This window comes from Anoplophora glabripennis, unplaced genomic scaffold (assembly GCF_000390285.2).
Source record: "Anoplophora glabripennis isolate ALB-LARVAE unplaced genomic scaffold, Agla_2.0 scaffold213, whole genome shotgun sequence".
In the NCBI taxonomy this organism is placed as follows: Eukaryota; Metazoa; Arthropoda; class Insecta; order Coleoptera; family Cerambycidae; genus Anoplophora; species Anoplophora glabripennis.
Window position 1 is genome coordinate 643720 of NW_019416344.1, and position 19899 is coordinate 663618.

The 19899-nt window shown below is 33.5% G+C and overlaps 2 protein-coding genes across 2 annotated transcripts; one reads left to right on the plus strand and one right to left on the minus strand.

Annotated features, from left to right (window-relative positions):
• Positions 1-3491: 3491 nt before the first annotated feature.
• Positions 3492-5138, minus strand: LOC108907871 (peptide chain release factor 1-like, mitochondrial). The gene is made up of 2 exons (XM_018711694.1): positions 4358-5138; positions 3492-4302 (listed from the first exon to the last, which is right to left on the minus strand). Exons 1-2 carry the CDS (start codon positions 4941-4943, stop codon positions 3641-3643), a joined length of 1248 nt encoding a protein of 415 aa, XP_018567210.1. The 5' UTR covers positions 4944-5138; the 3' UTR covers positions 3492-3640.
• A 1241-nt stretch (positions 5139-6379) lies between these two features.
• On the plus strand, positions 6380-19855 carry LOC108907882 (replication factor C subunit 1). Its single transcript, XM_018711716.1, has 11 exons — positions 6380-6494; positions 6549-7140; positions 7315-7469; positions 7520-7643; positions 7700-8443; positions 8509-8655; positions 11052-11275; positions 11331-11677; positions 13943-14411; positions 14467-14646; positions 19522-19855. The coding sequence occupies exons 1-11, from the start codon at positions 6486-6488 to the stop codon at positions 19621-19623; spliced, it is 3093 nt and encodes a 1030-aa protein (XP_018567232.1). The 5' UTR covers positions 6380-6485; the 3' UTR covers positions 19624-19855.
• Positions 19856-19899: the final 44 nt, after the last annotated feature.

Genomic DNA, 19899 nt, shown 5'->3' on the forward strand with positions numbered 1-19899 from the left:
GACAACTGAAGAGAACGAATCCAAGTTCACATTTCATTCAACAGTCAACAAAACAATCTTTCTTTGTAACATAAAACATAACGAAACATGTTTTTAATTTTTTTATTATACCTATAAACAACACGCATGCGCAAATTTCAGATCATTCTTTAATCTGACAAATTTCTCAGATTTTCTATATCTGAGCCACAAAATATACAGAGAGATCGAGAATGATTGACCGGATTCTGAACGTACCCTGTCTCAATTGCTATCAAAACTGATTTCCGTTTGCTAAAATTACTTTTTTTTTCGTGCAATTTCATTGTGTTCTGTGGCGATTTCACAATTTGACGTTCTGTTCATTGGCGCACGGATTTTTTGGCTTGAATATTATTTTGTAGATTTTGTTGTTACCTGATATATTTTGCGACATTATAAAACAGTATTTTTCAATACTACAGTTAGAGTAGGTGGATATTATACGTGAGTAATTAATTTATTGCGTATGTTGTTCTCTAACCTAATCGGTTTTTTAATTTAGGTTAACATGGCATTTTCATTAGAACATGATAAATTTCTTCTGGAGGCCTATTTTCGTAGTGGACAAAACAATGGTAATGGTTGGAAATATTCGATGAATTCGTGTCATTTACAATTTCAAGAACAATTTCCAAATGATGAAATTGATTATGAAATTTTTTCGAGACACGTGAAGAGATTAGTGGAACGCTTCCATAACACTGGAAGTGTTTGTAGAGGAAAATCTCCAGGCAGAAAGTCTATTCTTACAGAGGAAGTCTTGGAAGATGTTGAAAACCGCTTACGAGCTAGTCCAACCAAATCACTACGTCGGTTATCTGCTCAAACAGGTACTTAATAACAAATATTTATTCTAAAATTTGTATCATTATTCCTAAATTGTTTATAGGAATATCATATGGATCATGCCATAAAGCAGTAAAGAAGTTGCATTTTCATCCTTATAAAGTTAGTGTTGTGCAGGAACTACTTCCGTTAGATTTTGGAAAACGTGTGCAATACTGTAATTGGTTTAACGAAAATCTGAATGACGACGATATTCTAGATCTAACATTTTTTTCTGATGAAGCGTGGTTTCATTTAAGTGGGTACGTAAACTCCCAAAATTATCGCTCTTGGAACACAGAAAACCCTAATATTTTGCGTGAAACAACTCTGCACCCTATTAAACTTGGTGTTTGGGTAGCTATGTCACGTAGAAGAATAATCGGACCATATTTTTTCCGTGAAAATGTAACTGGGCAGGTATATCGGCAGCAAATATTGTTACCATTTTTTGAGGAACTTCACGACGATGAAATCCATCATGGATACTTTCAGCAAGATGGCGCAACAGCTCACACCTCTAACGAAACTTTAGAGTTGATTAGAGAGTATTATGATGATCGAATAATTAGTCGAGATAGATGGCCACCACGTTCTCCTGACCTTACACCCCTAGACTATTATTTATTTGGTTTTTTAAAAAATTCAGTATTTGCTCAACGGTTACACACGATTGAAGAACTTCAAGAGGCAATTACAAACGAAATTAGGAGTATTACACAAAATGTTTTACAGAATGTATTTAATAATATGAAAAGAAGAATTAATACCTGCTTGAACAACAATGGACATCATATTGAACATTTATTGTAAAAATATAGATATTTTTATGGATTTTATGTAATTTTAAGGTAAAATATTCAATAAAATGTGAAAAAATTCCAATTACTCTGTTATTATATATTGCATGTAACTGTTGTTTATTGCTCTCGGTCATACAGACAATCCTACCATCTAACATAATCAAGCACTTCCAACTGCTTGCATTTGCTTGAAGCAAATTTTTTTAAGACACTTTTCCTGAATTTCGACAGCTAACTAAAATGTTCAGCATAAATTTTTGGGCTGGATCGCTTGCGCTGGATATTCAGAAGTGTGAAAGCAGTAGCTGCAAAATAGTCGTCTTATAAGCATACAGCAGTTTGCTTTGATGAAAAACAGCAGCTTGCAGCGTATCGCTGTATAGCTGAATCGTCTTAGATGCCAAGAATGTAGCCACAATAGTGCTTCTGTTTTAAAATTAACTCATAACGTTTTAAAAATAAAATCGCTGAAGCACTTACAGTCGTTATTCAAAATTAGCTACATCAAACTTTGATTTAAAAGTTTTTCTAATTGTAAATGAAATAAGAATTTTGGAAAAGTTAGGCTAAACCTACATTTGATTCTGTCATCCTCTTTAATAATAATAACATTTATTGGTCCATCAGTATTGCTTAATTTGTGAAATAACTGATTTTTGTTAAATAATTGATATTTTTATTATGATTTTCCATTTTGACAGTAACCTAATTTATTTGACGTTTGAACGTAATTATTTGTTTACCATTAAAATTAGTGATGGGAGATTTCGAGTGAAAAATCGAGTGGTACTCGATTATTGAGATCACTCGAGATATCTCGAGATGTTTACTCCCACCACTCGAGTGATTATTACCCTACGGTTGCACCCCAAAATGTTAGTGCATACTGCAAATAGTCACTGATTGCGTAACCTTTTTTTTAGAATAAAACGAAAAAGTGGTTAGGTTTTGAAGTGCGTGAGCTTTTTTTTTTTTTAGCTACGCTTATAAGTAATATATGACTAATACAAACATATTTGTGCGCCGCTGAGATGAAAACGACCAATATCTCGTATCTCGAGTGATCACTCGATTATTAGAAGTACTCGATTACCGATAACTCGATTATAAAAATTAGTCGATTATGCCCATCACTAATTAAAATCCCTCAACCTGCGCTCATGATTCTAGTATTGGTATCAAAAACTGGTATGCCGCACATCAAAAATCAGTATGAGGCGGCACGGTCAATCATTCTCGATCACCCTGTATAATATCTGAGCATTGAGGTTGCATTTTCGTAATGAGATCGAATCAAAGTAAATATTCGTAAGGCATTTTCTTGTTCCGACCACTCCGATACAATTATCGTAAACCCCTAATGATCTTCATCTTGTTATTCTTTAGTCTTTACCAATAATTCAACTTTTTTTAAATTTTCGATGTTACCCCCACTTGTTCTTTTCCTTAAAAAAATCACGAACTGCAAAAGTTAAATTTAGATTATCTGCGATCAGTGATCGTTAAAAAAAAAATCTGCTATATAAAATTGCTCCCGATCAGAGAATGATGTATACCTAATAAAATTATACAGTTCAGACAATGATCAGGGGGAAATTAGTTAGCGTTCAATATTTTAAACCCGATCACCGATTTGCACACAATTTTATTTTACCAGTATTTAGCAATAATAAAATTGCTTACGAGTGGAAAGACTACTCGTATCTTTTTCTCAAATAGGCTGACAATGCCTGATGATTTGAAATCCAACTTATTTTTTTTTCAGTTTTGTAAAATACTACTCAAATTGGCAAACTGTGAAATGATACAGGCGATGTTTAAGTCCATTTTATTTGGAGAAAAAATACTTTTGAGAACCACAAATCACAAACATTAACCACTGGAAATAATTTAAATTGCATTCAATTATTCAATTGTCGATGCATATTTTTTTAAAGATTTTACAATTTAAAGTTAATGATTGGGGATTAAAGGAAATGAATACAATAATTTTATTCACTATTAATTATATTTAATAAAATTTCCATCTTCTCCTGTTCCTCTAGTTTTTTTATCAATTGATCTAAAGGCTCGCCCCCTTCAAAAAAAACTTCTAAATTATGAATGTTAGAACCAGTAAGCCTATGATCAGTAATACGATCTTGATTGTAATTATAAGTCCTGATTTTTTCATTTCGATTCTTATTCCTTACTTGATTCTTCTTTGTTGCGAGAGTTTCTGCAATTTGACTATCTAATTCTTTTTGATATAAAAGAGCATTTAATCTTGCCATAGCCATTTTTCTATTTTTTATTTGAGATCTATCTACCTGGCATTCAACGGATATACCACTTGGTAAATGTGTAATTCGAACGGCACTATCAGTGGTATTTACATGCTGTCCACCGGCCCCTGTGGACCTTTTTGTTTCTATTTTTAAGTCTTTAGGATTAATATTTACTTGTATGTCTGTGGGTTGAGGGAGAGCAGTTACAGATATAGTACTAGTGTGAATTCTACCTGTTCTTTCAGTAACAGGTATACGCTGAACTCTATGAATACCAGCTTCATGTTTAAAATGTTGAAAAACAGTTGGTCCGTTAATTAAAGCTACTGCATGCCTCACGCCACCAATGTCTGTAGTAGGATAGTCAGCAATTTGCAGCTCCCAACCTGTAGGACAAATTTTTAAATAGTTAATAAATTATTTTCTACATTTTCATTGCACCTTTATATTCCGCATAATTACAGTACATATCAAATATTTCTTTTGCAAATAACATAGCCTCTTGTCCACCAACTCCCGCTTGAACTTCTAAAACTATAGCATTACAGGCATCTTCCTTACTAACTGGCAAAAGTGTTTCTACTAATTTTTCATCAATTTCTTTAATTTTATCTGCAAACTGGAGTTTCTCTTCTTCAGCTAATTTTTTAATTTCAGTATCACTTTCTTGTAACAATTCTTTCAAGTTATTAATATTTTCCACAAATGTTTGGCGTTCTTTCAAAATTTGTACTACTGAATGCAATTCCATCCACCTCGAATTTTTAGAGTAATTTTCATCTTTGCAAATGTCTTTATATTCTTTTTCGAGTTTATTAATGTAATTGTTTAAAGATATATCATTTATTTTTAAATCAATATCAAAGTTATCTTTACTTTTAGACGGCAAACTACTGTAAAAATTTTTATATATTTTACTCGTTGATGTGACACTTCTTAAACTTAAATTATTTTTATATTTCTTGGGGTGAATAACAGACAATACCCTTCTTATGTGGCTCATCGTCACAACACAAACAATGTACATAACTACATATGGCAAAAATCAAAAAATACATATGTATTTATATTATCTGTCAAGCATTTGAAATAATTTCAGCAATTTTAATCACATGTACAATTTATTATGTTGTGCGAGAACATGTTTTGAGTTTAAGTTAATTCAATACATAAATATAAAATAACAAAATTTAAGGTTATCTTTTACATTTGTAGGGTAGTATTAAGGGTTTACGAAAAATATATCTGACCAACTGATCCGAACGCTGCTTACTCTAGTCAGAGTGCTCTTTTAAATTGACAATTTTCGTAGAGAAACCGATCTAATCTAACCTCTATCACTATCTACATTGGTAATGGGCAGAATCGGGTATTTTTAAGAATCGAGAACTCGGTTCTCGAATACTTTTAAGAATCAAATGATTATCCGAAACCGAGTACCGGATCGCGGAGACGGTGGCGCGGACGAAGACCACCAGGACTAGGCTCTATCCCTTACTCAAAGGTGGAAACACCCTCAGTTTAAGAAATAAGCGAACGCTTATCAAGGTGGTACTTCAACCGCAGCTAAGCTACGCCTCCACGTCGTGGGGTCACGCGGCAAAAAGCCACTTAAAGTCATTACAGGCTGTGGAAAACATAGCCCTCCGCTTGGCCACCGACGCGCCCTGGTACGTAAGAAACTCTGACATATTACGAGGCTTACAATACACAAACGCTACACAGACAATAAGACAAAACGCGGAGAAACGGTTTGACGTAGCCACTAGACATGATAATCCCCTCCTCAGGCAAGCCGTTGACTACGTACCCGACGTGACCGAGAAACATAAAAGACCTAGAGTAGACACCAACTTTTTGACCCTGGGTGACCACCCCAACGATATCCTCCCCCCCCCCTTAACTTTTCTGTTTCAGAGACCGCCAGGATCAAGAAACGAAGACAACGACACACACACACACACACACACACACACACATACACACCCCCCCAAACCCTCCTTACTTCTCCCCTCCCGCGCTAGTCTAAGGGCCACCTTAGCAAAGCGCATCCCAGGCTGCATAGCCGGCAGCCGCACTACCCTACCCAACCATCCACACATAAACATAACACCTCCCCCGGGGTTTACACAGACGAGCCGGCGAAGAAAGAAGAGAGCCAGAAGAAAGAGCCCTAGCCAGCGGGGCCCAGTCAGGACAGAAGTCCCACAAAGCGCCTACACCGGCCGCATTTGCGGTCGGGGTAGACGACGGATGGAGCCCACCTACGAAGGCTGTCCAGGCCTACACGAGATGAGGCAGGATAAAGATGGATAACCCCCCTCGATCCCAAATCATTGAGGCCAATTTCTAGCCATGGAATAATGGCGCGGCGCTATCTAAGTATACTCAAAGGTAAAAACGGAAAAATGTCTGCTAAAGTCACATGTCACAGCTAAAGTTTAATTTAACTGTCAAAAGTGTCAAATTGTAAATGTGTTTTGCATTGCGCGGGAGGAAAGATATTTTCAGATAATTTCAGTTATGTTCTCTTGAATTATGTATTTATAATTGATAATAAACAGTAATAATGTCACGAGTAAGTTATATTAAAAACCATCAAACATGCGTAATAATTACTATAATTTTTAAGGATATTAGATCATTTTTTAATGTGATTTCAAAAAAGTCTAATGTTAATAGTAGCCGCCCCCAAGAAATAAAGCCGAAAAAATCGAAATTGACTATAATTGATTCTGACGACGATGATATAATCGAAAGTACACCAGAGCAAAGTCATTCAAAAGTAAGTGTAACTAAACGTAAGGTTATAGCTATAAATTCAGATTCAGACGAAGATTCAAAGCATAAAGTAAAAACTCCAAAGAAATCTAAAACTAAAAATACTGGTAAACTAAAACCCGTAAATATAGATGATGTTTTTGGTAATACACCTATAAAACAAAGTAAAGTAGAAGCGGTGCCTGTTATCAAAGAGTCGGTTGAAAAAAAACAAAAGAAAAATCGAAAACCTAAAACTGAAATAGGTGTACATAATGATGAAGATTTTGAAAAAACGTTATTGGAATTGGATGATGAAGTTTTAATACAAAATGCCGATATTTTGGACAAGACAATTGAAAGAGCTTTACATAAGGATGTTCCAAATGTTAAGAATACACCTACAAAGGAGAAATCAAAACATGAAGGGGAGAAAAAAAGACAGAGAAGAAGTTCTTCAGAAGGTAAGAGTTATTATATTATTGTAATGTTTGTTACTTAAATTTAAATATTCTTCTACAATTTTATATAAATCGGTTATATAATAATAGTCAAGTATATATAGACAATAATTAATTAAAATATTTATGTAATCTTCGATGTTGCAATTATTTCATTAATTTTTCACTTTTTTTAAGGTACGCCTCATAAAAAAGCAAAACTTGAACACTCCGATTCGGGAATTGATCCTGATCAAGAGGCTTTTGAGAGGAAAAGATATTCTGCTATGTTATATCAAAAATATAAAAACCGTGGTGGACCTAAACATCATGGTGAAAAAGAAATACCACAAGTAAAATTTAATAAATCAGTGTTTAATTTGTACTTATATGTTCATTTTAGGGTAAACCTGATTGCTTGAAGAACCTAACGTTTTTACGCACTGGGGTTCTAGATTCTTTGGAAAGTAACGAATTTGAAAATTTAGTTAACGAACATGGGGGAAGAGTGGTACATGCAGTGTCGAGTACTATACTAAGTTGTTTTTAACTTTAACCTTTGTTTAACTGGATGTTTTTTCAGAAAAAGTCAACTATATAGTCGTAGGTGATGATCCTGGGCCATCAAAGTTAGATAAAGCAAGGGGTTTCAATATCCCCGAAATTTCAGAAGATGACCTGTTGGATATGATACTGGTAAAATCTGGCATGAAACCTAAATTTTCTAAAACCAAATCAGATGTATCAAGTGAATCAGGTATTGCAACAGAAGATGAAATTTCACCAAAATCAAGAAAGAAAGCAAAGTCACCAGAAAGTAAAATCTTAAAAGAAGGCAAAGAGATGATCAAACATGAAACGTCAATAAAAAAAGAAGAAAAATTAGCTCGTAAGACTGACAACAAACTCAATTTTAATCAACTTTCAGATGTAAAAACTAGTTCAAACAACGATATGCATAAGTCTAAAGATGAAAAAGTATTGGTCAAAGAAGAGTTACATTCACCGAAATCAAAACTCCAAAGCAGTAAAAACGTTAAATCTGAGGTTAAATCCGAGAATTTATCCCAAAAAGGTTTCGCAAAAATAGAAATACCTAATTCTGCATTGACTTGGACAGAGAAATATAAGCCAAAGGATATTAAAAGTATAATTGGTCAGCAAGGTGACAACAGTAATATGAACAAGTTAAAGAAGTGGTTACAAAATTGGTACAGGAATCAACAGCCCGAAGTTCGAAAAAAAATTCCTAGACCATCCCCATGGGCTAAAAATGACGATGGTGCTTACTACAAGGCCGCATTGTTAAGTGGACCTCCAGGAGTAGGTATGTCTATTCACACATTTCAGACATTTGTATATTATAAATTGTTTAATTTTTTTTTTTTAAAGGAAAAACTACGACTGCCACTTTGATTTCAAAAGAGTTAGGATTTGATGTTGTTGAATTTAACGCATCAGACACGAGAAGTAAGAGATTATTACATGAAGAAGTGGCCCAATTGTTAAGCACAAATACTATTGCAGGATTTGCTGCAGGTAACACTAAAAATAATTGAGAATTTGTGAAACTTCCTATTTGTTTTTGTATAAACAGGGTATAGCAAAAGTACCGGAATGGCATAATAACTCGGCGGGAGAGTATTTTAGAGAAAAATGTTAAATACAAAAGTTTGAGATGGGTCCTAGCATCTCCTTAGACTGACTACAACCACTGATTCCCCACCACCAGTTCATGTGCTCCTGGTTGACCCAGTCCCCAGGTCAAAAGAGAGGGGTTACTCAAGGTCATATCTGAACGTAAAATTTTCCGCTCTTCATTTCTGGGTTCAAAAGTTTAGTAGCATTTGAAAAATCACAATTAACCTTGAAATGATCTTCAAGGTCGAGGTCACCATCGGATAGCCAGGGAGAAATCCTGAAACTTTAGTAATTAACATTTTTCCCTAAAATGCTCTTCCGCCGAGTTATTCTGCCGTTCCGGTACTTTTGCTATACCCTGTATACAGATTGTTATAAATTCTGTCAAAAAAGTATCCGGAATTTGTCAATAAAACACAATATATTCAATTAATCCTCAAAATGTATTTGATCTTCTTCAAAATATACTCCATTTGAAGCAATACCCTTTTCCAACGAATAACTTAGTCATCAAAGCACTTTTTACACATATATTTTTGTTTTATGACTTCTATCGACTGGAAGCATCAGGTGGCTACTCGATGAGTTGGTTGAGTTTTTGCTCAAAAATTCATTCACAATTATCACTTTGTGTGCATTATTGTGGTGCAAAATCTGAGAATTGTTCTTCCATAAATCTGGTCTTTTGTTGTGTATGCTCTCTCTCAAACGCCTCGTAACACCCAGATAATATTTGTCGTTGACTGTTTCCATCCAGAAGGAGTTCTGTGTGGACAACATCGCAATTGTCAAACAGTCAACATGACTGATTTTTGATCAACTTTGACGTGTCTCTTTTGGTTTCGAATCGTCATCAGAAAAGTGCCATTTCGAAGCTTGCTGGCTGTAAACCCATGTCTCGTCACCCGTTATGATGTATTGCATGAATGTAGAGCTCAAATTAGCTCCTTTAAGTATGTCTTCAGCAACATGTTTGTGGTGTTCTTTTTGAAGAAAGTTCGGCTCTTTTGGAACCAGCCCTTCTATGACGCATTTCAATCCAAAACATCAACTGAAATGGTGCATATTGATTTGTGAGATATGTACTTATAGTTCATATGCAAGCTCTCTCAAACTATAAAGACGGTTTGTGAGCCCCATTTCCTCCACCTTATCGATGTTTTCTTCAGTTGAATACGTTGAAGGATGACCAGAATATGGCAAATCATCAACCACTTCTCGACCATGATTGCACCATTCGTATGCTTGAGTTTACGATAAAACTAAATTACCATACGTCTTTCCCAACATTTTCAATTCAGTACAAGAAATTCCCTTGATAGCAAAAATTTTAAGCAAACTTTTTGTTCAATAACATCCATATTAAAAATCGCAGAATACACTTTAGGTAGACTAACAAAATTAACAGCTGTAAACAAACTATTTGACAGATCACACTCAAACTTGGTGTCAGTATATTGCTGCCACTTTCCATCAAAAAATAAATTTAACTCTACTTTCTGCGGAATTTTTAAATGACAAATTCCAGACACTTTTTTGACAGAATGTATATTTTACCAACAAGTGATTCTGTGATTGAAATTAAGAAAAAAAGTTAGTATGGACATTAGTCGGCAGACGCTTAGTTTTTGATATGCAATCTAATAATTACCAGAGTACTAATCTGAATTTTCTTATTAAATTGAATAAATGGTCAAGTTATAACTGATTTAAACTACAATTAAACTGATCTACGCCAACGCTGATTAACTCCCAAAATCGTTTGGATGTATGCGCTTGTTAGCATTGCCCATTGTTACTTTTTAAAATCAACTGTATTAAACTAAAGGAATTGTAGAGAGAGAAACTGCATTGGAAAATAATTTCTTAAAAACAGATTTCTTTTGCATGACTGCGTTTTATTATTTTATAGTCACCATACTTTGCCAAACATTACAAAATTTTTTTAATAAATACTAATTACTATTTTTTAAAGCACTGTGTTTAGTTATGAATTTCAGTGTCAATGACCTCTAGCATTAATGTAGTTTTAATGAACTACCCACAAAATACTAATGCATCTGATGTGATATGACAACAAGGTTAATTCAGAGAAATGAGAATGACCAAATATATCATGGCCTCATGTTAATTAGGCAACAACACATTTATAATATTTCACATAACTTTTTTCTGTATCTCAAAAACGAACCAATGTTCATATGAACTTTCTTTTCCCATCTTAAGCCAAAAAATCACATTCAGAGTTTTTTCCGTGCAACATTGCAGTATCTATTTATGAAACTTATTTTCAGGCAAGAAAACGACTGATAAAAAAAGGGTTTTGTTGATGGACGAAGTAGATGGTATGGCAGGGAATGAAGACAGAGGGGGAATCCAAGAGCTCATAAACCTTATAAAAAGTACACATATCCCCGTTATCTGCATGTGTAATGACAGAAATCACCAAAAGATGAGATCGTTAGTCAACTACTGTTTCGATCTAAGGTTTAATAAACCTCGAGCAGAACAAATCAGAGTAATAGACCATATAAAATTAACTCGTTATATCGCTAATAAATCATTTTTTTTAGGGGGCGATGATGTCTATTTGCTTCAAGGAAGGCATCAACATTTCTCCTAATGCTCTAACGGAACTCATACAAGGTGCAGGCTGTGATATCCGCCAAACGTTAAACCACTTGTCCATGTGGTCAGCTGCAGACAAGAACTTGTCTCCTGAAATGGTACGAAAAGAAGCTAAAGCAGCCAAGAAGGATACGGTTTTAGGTCCGTGGGAGGTCGTAAAGCTTGTCTTCTCCAAGGACGAGCAGAAAAATATGAGTTTGTCGGATAAATTAAGATTGTTTTTTTATGATTACAGTCTGGGTCCTCTTTTCGTTCAGGAGAATTACCTGAATGTGACTCCTAGTTGTGATAGGTAAGTGTAAATACATTGCAAATTTGTTCGATCTCCTTGAACTGAATGACAAAAAAACTGGAGAATGCATCTTCGATATTAATAAAAATATTTGAATGAAACTTGAACTATAAAATATACAAGGTGACCTATTTTAATATACCAGGCCGCATAACTTTTTTAATTGGATTTATATAAAAAAAATATTTCAAATAAAAATTGTCAGGTTTCAAGAGGGTCAAATTATGGTGACCTTGAAGTCAATTATCAAAGTCAAACAAATGTGAGGTTTCAGGGGATCAAACTACCGTGACCTTGAAATTAGCCTTAAAGTCAGTTGTCAAGGTTATTTCAAGGTCAACCTTGACTTTTTAAATGGACACTCCTATTTTTTATTGCAGATTCATATTATGCGGGAAAAATATGAAACATTTTTTTGAAAATGTTTCATTCGCACCAGAGTCTATACTTTTACTGTTCCATTTTAATTCTCAAGAAATAAACAGGATGGTGAAAAATATTTCCAACAAAAGTTGTCAGGTTTCAGGTGATCAAATTACCGTGACCTTGAAATTAACCTTAAAGTCAGTTGTCAAGGTTATTTCAAGGTCAACCTGGATTTTTTAAATGGAAGCCCATATTTTTATTACAGGAAGCCTTTTGAAGAGAAATGCTTCATACAAAAGTTACGTTCTGCAGAATATGAATCTAATAACCTTGTGGAGACATAAACAAAAGTTTGAGTGCACTTTAAAAAATAAATTATAACTATTTATTATTAAAAATAATAATAACTTCAGATTAGTATTCTAGAGAACACGTACTATTATGCCTAAAAAAAAGGGCCCCCTCCAGTGGCGGCTCGTGAAGGAGAACTCTGGGACTCCGCCCCCCCAGATATTTTCAAACTATAAACTTAAAATAATGTATTTATTTACATCAATAAGAAATCTAAATAGCAAGCATTCAATATATCTTGGATGTTAGGGTGGTTGCATAAAGTGCATGTACTCCGTGAACGTAGCTCAGATTAATGCCATCTGCCATCTATGATGTTACCAAAGAGTTATGTTTGACCGCGTGCGCAATCCCCACTCCATCGCGGACTGTGAAATCTGAGTCCATAGTGCAAGCATATTTTTACATATGATTGGACAAATTGGCACGTGAAGGAGATAGGCGACGATAGGCTCGCGCGCTCACGCTGTTTGTTTTGGGACTCCATGAGGCAGTAACCCGTATCACTGAAGTGTGGTTATACGTGTTTTGTTTTTGCTTTGGCGCTTTTTAAGACATTAAATTTTATAAGTTTAAGTTTAAAATGAGGGTTTGTGAAATAAAAAAACTTGTTATTAGTAATTTAAGTTTAGAGGAAGAAGTTGAATTGAAAAATAACGTCGTCCAACGCCAGTGTTGAATTCAGTTCAGGTGCAGAAAGAGTGCAAAAGTAGGCCGGCTTTTATTCGCAAATTTGATAAAACATTTATGATAAGACACATAAGACACACAGGTTGTGTGTGTTGTGTGGTTGTGACGAAATAGATTTTTTTGTTTTGTATGTATATTGTTTGGAGGAGGCCAAGAAAACTGGACGAAAACTGGAGTTTTTGACTTGAAACATTAACCGGACAAAATTAAGAAACAAACATTCTCCTAAATACAAAAATAAGTTGGTGAGTTTTTTACTTTTAGGAAGAGTAAATATTGCTTCTTGTTTAAATAGTGCTTATGCAGAACAAATAAATAGTCATAACGAAACAGTTAAGAAAAATCTATTGCTTTTTTCAAAAATTATAAATATCTTAAAACTATGTGGTACATGTAACCTTCCTCTTCGTGGACATAATAAAAAAAGTGCCTCGGTAAACAAAGGGGTATTTTTAGAACTGATAAGACTATAGTGCAAAAATTGATCCCGTTTTAGATCAACATCTTAGTGATGCCCATGTTTTTAAAGGAACTTCAAAAACTATACAGAATGAACTATAACAGTAATCTACATAATTATATCCTAACTGGGTTGGTTGATCGATTATCCACTTCAGCCCCCACACGTTGGAATTTTACTTATTCTCGCATTGTATCTAAGTACATACCTACTGTACACACTGACAGTATTCATTTTAGGGTACTTGCAAAACACAATGACCTTCAAATTCCTTAAAATTTTTCGCCTGCGGCGCTAAATAAAATTACTTTTTTTCTGATCATTTAAAACGAGGAGCCAATACATAAACATATAGTAGTGTAATATTTATTATTACTGTAAAAATTGTATTGTTTCAGCAAAGAATTTATGAAGAGAGCCTCACTTGCTGCAGATGCAATCAGCGTCGGAGATATTATCGATTCGAGGATAAGAAGTGGGAACAACTGGGCATTACTAGAAACCCAGGCCATATTCTCATCTGTCTTACCAGGATTTTACATGTCGGGTAACGTAACAAGCCGAATCAACTTCCCCGGATGGTTAGGAAAGAATTCGTCTGCCAATAAACATAAAAGAATGTTGTGTGAATTACATGCTCACACAAGGACAAGCACTTCAGGCAATAGAATGGCACTGAAATTGGACTACTTAGTACCGTTAAGAAATGCTGTTATAACTCCACTGAGAAAATATGGTACGGACGGTGTCCATCAGGCTATCGAAGTTATGAAGTCCTATAATTTGCTACGAGAGGATTTAAATAATTTAATAGAGCTTTGCCAATGGAAGAATTTGAAGAATCCTTTTAATGACATTGATGCAAAAGTATGAATATCATTTTGAAAAAGGTATATTTTTTCTTTCTTTTGTTTTTTTTCAGGTAAAGTCTGCTTTTACGAGAATTTACAACAAGGAAGCTCCTCTTCTGCCGTTTGCAGCACATACGGGCGTATCTAAAAAGAAAGCAGCCGCTGTGGAAACTGACCTGTTAGATGACGAAGAGTTTGTTGAATCCGATCAAGAAGAAAACGATGACGTAACTGCAGATGCTATGATTAAGGTCTGATAGAATTTATTATTTTGCTATTAAATTTGATGTAATATACAGGGTGTAACTTTGAATGGGGCTTATATTTATATGGCGGTTACCTTTGACTTTTAGAAACATAAAGGTTTGTTGTCTCAAATGCAGTTGCAAATTGCAGGCCAATGTAACCTCAAACATCTACCTGCAGTAGCCGCGAGTGCATACCAAATTGGGAACTACAACATGTATTGTCAAATCTCATCTTTCTTGATTTGTATACATCTTTTTTCATATCACATAGAAATTTATCAATAAAGACATACAAATGTACCACATATCAGGGCGGATCTGTTTTGAGGTGGATGTGAGAGGGGGCAAGCAATTTTTTTCTGGATTACCTTCAGTACAACTCAAATAATAAAAGTGTAGATCCCTAGATTTGGGTGATGTCCAGGGCATTTTCAAAATTGCAAAAATGTTTAAAAAATTTTAAAAAATACCTATTTTGTCTTTAGTTTTTTACTTATATCTTGGAACCTATACATTTTGGAGGAATATTGAAAAGGAAACAAAAATTTAGAATAGAATTTTGCACAATATACTGCAAGTTGAAAATTTTTAAATTTATTGCCGTTGTTGCAAAATAGCAATAATTGATGAAAAAAAGGCAAAAAAAATTTTTTTTTAAATGTTTTAATTGCTCCGAGGGCATTCTAATTTTGGTAAAAAAAAAACTTAAGAGTATAATAAAACAACATCAAATTTTATTAAAATCGGTTCGATAGTTTTCGCAAAATAATTTTTGAAAAAATTTTGAAAAAAAATTTTCGAATTTTCAAAATTTTGCACCGCTTCATCACCGCATCTAGATACTTGAAAATTTTGTCACATAGAAAAGACCGCTCAACCTTTGAAATGGTTTTTGAAAAATTGAAATCAATTGATTAGGACACGTGTGAGCGACAACTTTTCCGCTGATTTATCTATGTTGCCGATAACTTTAAAAATTTACTGTGGCCGTCCTAATCAACCGATTTCAATATTTCAAAAACCATTTGAAAGATTGAGCGGTCTTTTCTATGTAAAAATTTTTTTAAGTATCTAGATGCTTTGTTTGAGGCTGCAAAATTTTGAAAATTCAAAAATATTTTTTCAAAAAATTATTTTGCGAAAACTATCTAACCAATTTTAACTTGGTGTGTTGTTTTATTATACTATAAAGATTTTTTTTAACCAAAATTAGAATGTCCTCAGAGCAATTAGAACATTTTAAAAAATTGCCCAAAAAACTTACTTTTTGCCTTTTTTTCATCAATTATTGCTATTTTGCAACAACGGCAATAAATTTAAACATTTTTAACTTACAGTATATTGTGCAAAATTCAATTCTAAAATATTTTTTCCTCTTCAATGTTCTTCTAAAATGCATAGGTTCCAAGATATAAGTAAAAAACTCAGATAAAATAGGTATTTTTTTAAAATTTTTTAGACATTTTTGCAATTTTGAAAATGTTCCGGACCTTGCCCAGATCAAGGGATCTACACTTTTATTATGTGAGTTGTACTGAAGGTATTCCAGCAAAAATTAGCTTGACCCCTCTTACATCCAAGACGTGGGATATTTAGACAGATCCGACCTGGTCTACCATATCATCATTGAAATACAAACCGTAAGACACTTCAGTACATAGTTGAATACCACCTTAAATTTTACTATAAAATTAAACATGATAAAATACTATAACACTGCGCTATACAAATTCTATATTGATTCCAGTAAAAACTAATACTTCATGCAGAAAGTCAGGAAATTACTTATCGTATTACGAATACCTTATTGTAGACTAATAAACTAAAAGGTGGCATATTCGGCCATTTGTTTCTTGCCCGCCTATTGCCTTGTCATATTACATCAGGTGGATTGATATATATTTCTCCTAAACTGAGTCAACCTCCCAGGTCACTGAGATTCAGAAACTAAACACAGTGCTTTAAAATATAGTTTATTGAATACTCGAAATGGAGAAGAAAGAGTTAATAGTTACTTTAATTTATTTTTATTATGTATTACAGCAAAAATTATGATTTGGTTTGGTTTTACTTACAATTAGTAACATATACCAATCCAGAAAGCAATATTAGTTAGTATTTATTAAATCAAGCAAAAAATTTATAAAAATGCAATTCCTTTACAGTTTCGCTCTCTGCCACTTTGTTAGTTTCATACAGGTGGTTTAAAAAGGGAACAGTAGGCGACACTGACAAGTGTGCACATACAACCGAATTCGAGGACTGACCAGTGTCAAGTGCAGTTTTGAAAATGAATTAGGTGTGTTTGCAGAATGTAATTTCAACCGATTGTCAATTGTTCACTGTGCATGTGCGGCTTCAAACCGATTTCAAATTTTGTGCTCTACAAACATATTAAAAACGCTGAAGTGAATCGTGACTGAATGACCATAAATATTTATTTATTTCAAATTTATATTTTCGACTTATTTTGAACAGATTCATCCTCTGTTTGTTTGTCACTTCGGTTATATATTATAATTAAATGTATTAAAATGATTAATTATGTTATTCTCTCGTACCTCACAGCATAGAACAGTCCACAACTCGTAAGTTTTGTTGTGCGAACATCAAATTTTTAGTCAGGAGTCATGGATTATCACTGCATGAACGCTTTTAACCTATCATGCATGTGTCATACATTTGCTGATAGTTTTTGACTGTTGTACGAACAAAGCTATTATAAAACAAATATTTATTACATCTTAGAAACTGACCCCACTTAAAGTTACATCCTATATACAAATAATAAAAGCAGATTAATCCTTATTTAGTAAAGTTGAAGTATGTATGCAGGATTGAGGATTGACTGGCCAAATTTAAAATTTGGGTAGTCAAAATATGTTTTAAAAAAGTTCTATGAAAAATGTCAGAAAATTGCTCGTTTCAAATTTAACCCTCAAAGGTCACATTTGGGGTAGGCCCCCTTAAAGGTCACACTAATGCGAATTGGGATTTTTCCAATTTTGAACCTTTATGTCTTCTTTATTTGTTAACGAAAACAACGTATTTACATCAAAACTGGGTTAAAATTTTCCGAGAATTCGAACAATGTAATTAAGTTTGAAAAATATATTCATTTGTTAATAAAAAAACGATTGAAAAAAAACATATTTTGAAAAACGACTTCTTAAATTTGTGTTTTTTTAGAAATAATGACTAGAGAAAAAGTAAAAAAAGATTTTGAAGTTCAAAATCTATATTTTTAAGAAAAAAATACCCCTTATTGATAAAATGATATTATCGATTTTCCCCGTATCTCAAATATAAGCATTTTTTAAAGTTCTGATTTTTGGCTCCTTTTCTGTAAATTGATGTTTATTTTGAACTCATTTGTATAAAACATATTAATGTAAACCTTATTATCCATAAATATTGACAAATACATGTTACAATTAAATTATTAATAAAAAAAATTTTTGAAAAATTATTTGCAATAACTAAATAAACAATGTTCTAGTCTATTCAACACGTAAAATGAATGAATGTGAACAAAATCGAAAATTTGCATTTCAATTCACTTTATTTCTAGATTGTATGATATAAATTCAGCCACACTTTTGCCCACACTAAAGTCACACTAGTGAGAATTTGCACCGATCAGGCTTTTCAGACAGTTTGGCCGACAATAACAGACTGAGGCCAGCTATGGTACGGCTGGACTGTTTGGGTTATAGAAGGATTTATCATGGTGGGGGGAACCAACCCTCGTCAGCTGCTACCTGAGAAATGCCATACGTTAAAAAAAAAAGGTGGTGCAAATTCGCACCAAGGTGACCTTTGAGGGTTAATAAAATTCACGTTTTTTAAAATATCACTGGAGATATACAATGGTGAAGCTGAATCTGCTGTTTTCAAATATAAACCAGTATAGGATACGAGGATCAAAAAGTAACGAGAATTGTTAATTTACTCAGAATGTATTTATTTAATCTTTAGTTTCTATCCCATATTCCCCTCAAAGTGGTCCCCCTGTGATATACACTTATGTCAACGTAGTTTCCAGTTTGAAAAGCACTGGTAGTGTCTCTTTAGGTATCGTCTTGAGCACGATTGTGATTTTTTTCATTGTCTCATCTATTGTTGAAAAACGTCCTTTGAGTATTCTTTTCAGTTTAAATAAATAAATAACAATAATATTTTAACTTATGATTGCGGAAGAGAAGAAGTGCTTGGTTGATAATATTTTTCGGATGATTTTAACCTTTTTTAGCAATTCGTTTTGTCCTTTTGCATACTGATAAAATTCGTACATATATTATAGTTCACTTTATATTGTAAAATTGCTTCCATAGATTCTGGAGGTAACCGATTCCTTTCATCTGCCCACTGAGCAGACATCAACGAAAAAACTCTCTCTACTGTGGCATTATGGGTGGGAACTGCAAACAAATTTTCACAGAATTTTAATATTGGGATTTTTTTCATAGTGTTCAGTATTCTTAAAAAAAAAGCCATCTCTTCAACAGAACCTTTGAACTTCCAATTCTCTGAAGAAAGACTGATCTCTAAAAAGTTCTGTAGACACACAAATTGCTGAAAGTGCAGGCAACGGGGTATTATTTAGGACTAGGCAATTGATTGGGACTTTTAATAGTCTTGTTGGGACAAAGTAGCCAATAACGGTAACAGTTCTGATATATCGGGATGTATGGCAACCCTACAACGGTATTGTGTTTCACCAAAAACTATTGGACAAGCAAAGCGGCAGATATTTTAGTGTGAATTTTTTTCAAATTTCAACACCATGTATCTTGGAAACGAAAAATTTTTGGACATTTCTTCATAAGACTATCTATATATTGAACACTCGAATTCAAATTAATTAATGTTTTACAGGTTAAAACTAATTCAAAGGGTAAAAAAGAGCCTAAAGCCTCAACGAGTAAAGCAAAGACTACATCTAAAGCCACTAAAGGAAAAGGGAAAAAGCCAAAATAAGTCGCCCTTATTCATAACAGTTTGATTTTATTATGAATAATTTATTTTTTACATGCATCATTTTTTATAACTAGTTTCTGTTATGTTTTACTGTTTGCCTTATATCGACCCAAAATGTAAATATTTTGTTCCATGTAATTATTTAACCTTTATTTTTTACACATTATTGATCAAGCAAATTTATATATACTCCTGTTTGATCAATATTGTATTAGAGACTGTATTTTTTTGAAGCAGCTTTTTTAATAAAATAACTTACCTTGAAATCGTTTTCCT

What these genes read in the sequence shown, in the direction of transcription:
- LOC108907871 (XM_018711694.1), bottom strand. Translation starts at nt 4,943, where the DNA reads ATGTACATTGTTTGTGTTGTGACGATGAGCCACATAAGAAGGGTATTG. An exon ending in TAATTATGCGGAATATAAAG is followed by an intron (nt 4,303 to 4,357) that starts GTGCAATGAAAA and finishes TTTGTCCTACAG; the next exon opens with GTTGGGAGCTGCAAATTGCT.
- LOC108907882 (XM_018711716.1), top strand. An exon ending in AGTGGTACATGCAGTGTCGA is followed by an intron (nt 7,644 to 7,699) that starts GTACTATACTAA and finishes ATGTTTTTTCAG; the next exon opens with AAAAAGTCAACTATATAGTC. An exon ending in AAGTGGACCTCCAGGAGTAG is followed by an intron (nt 8,444 to 8,508) that starts GTATGTCTATTC and finishes TTTTTTTTAAAG; the next exon opens with GAAAAACTACGACTGCCACT.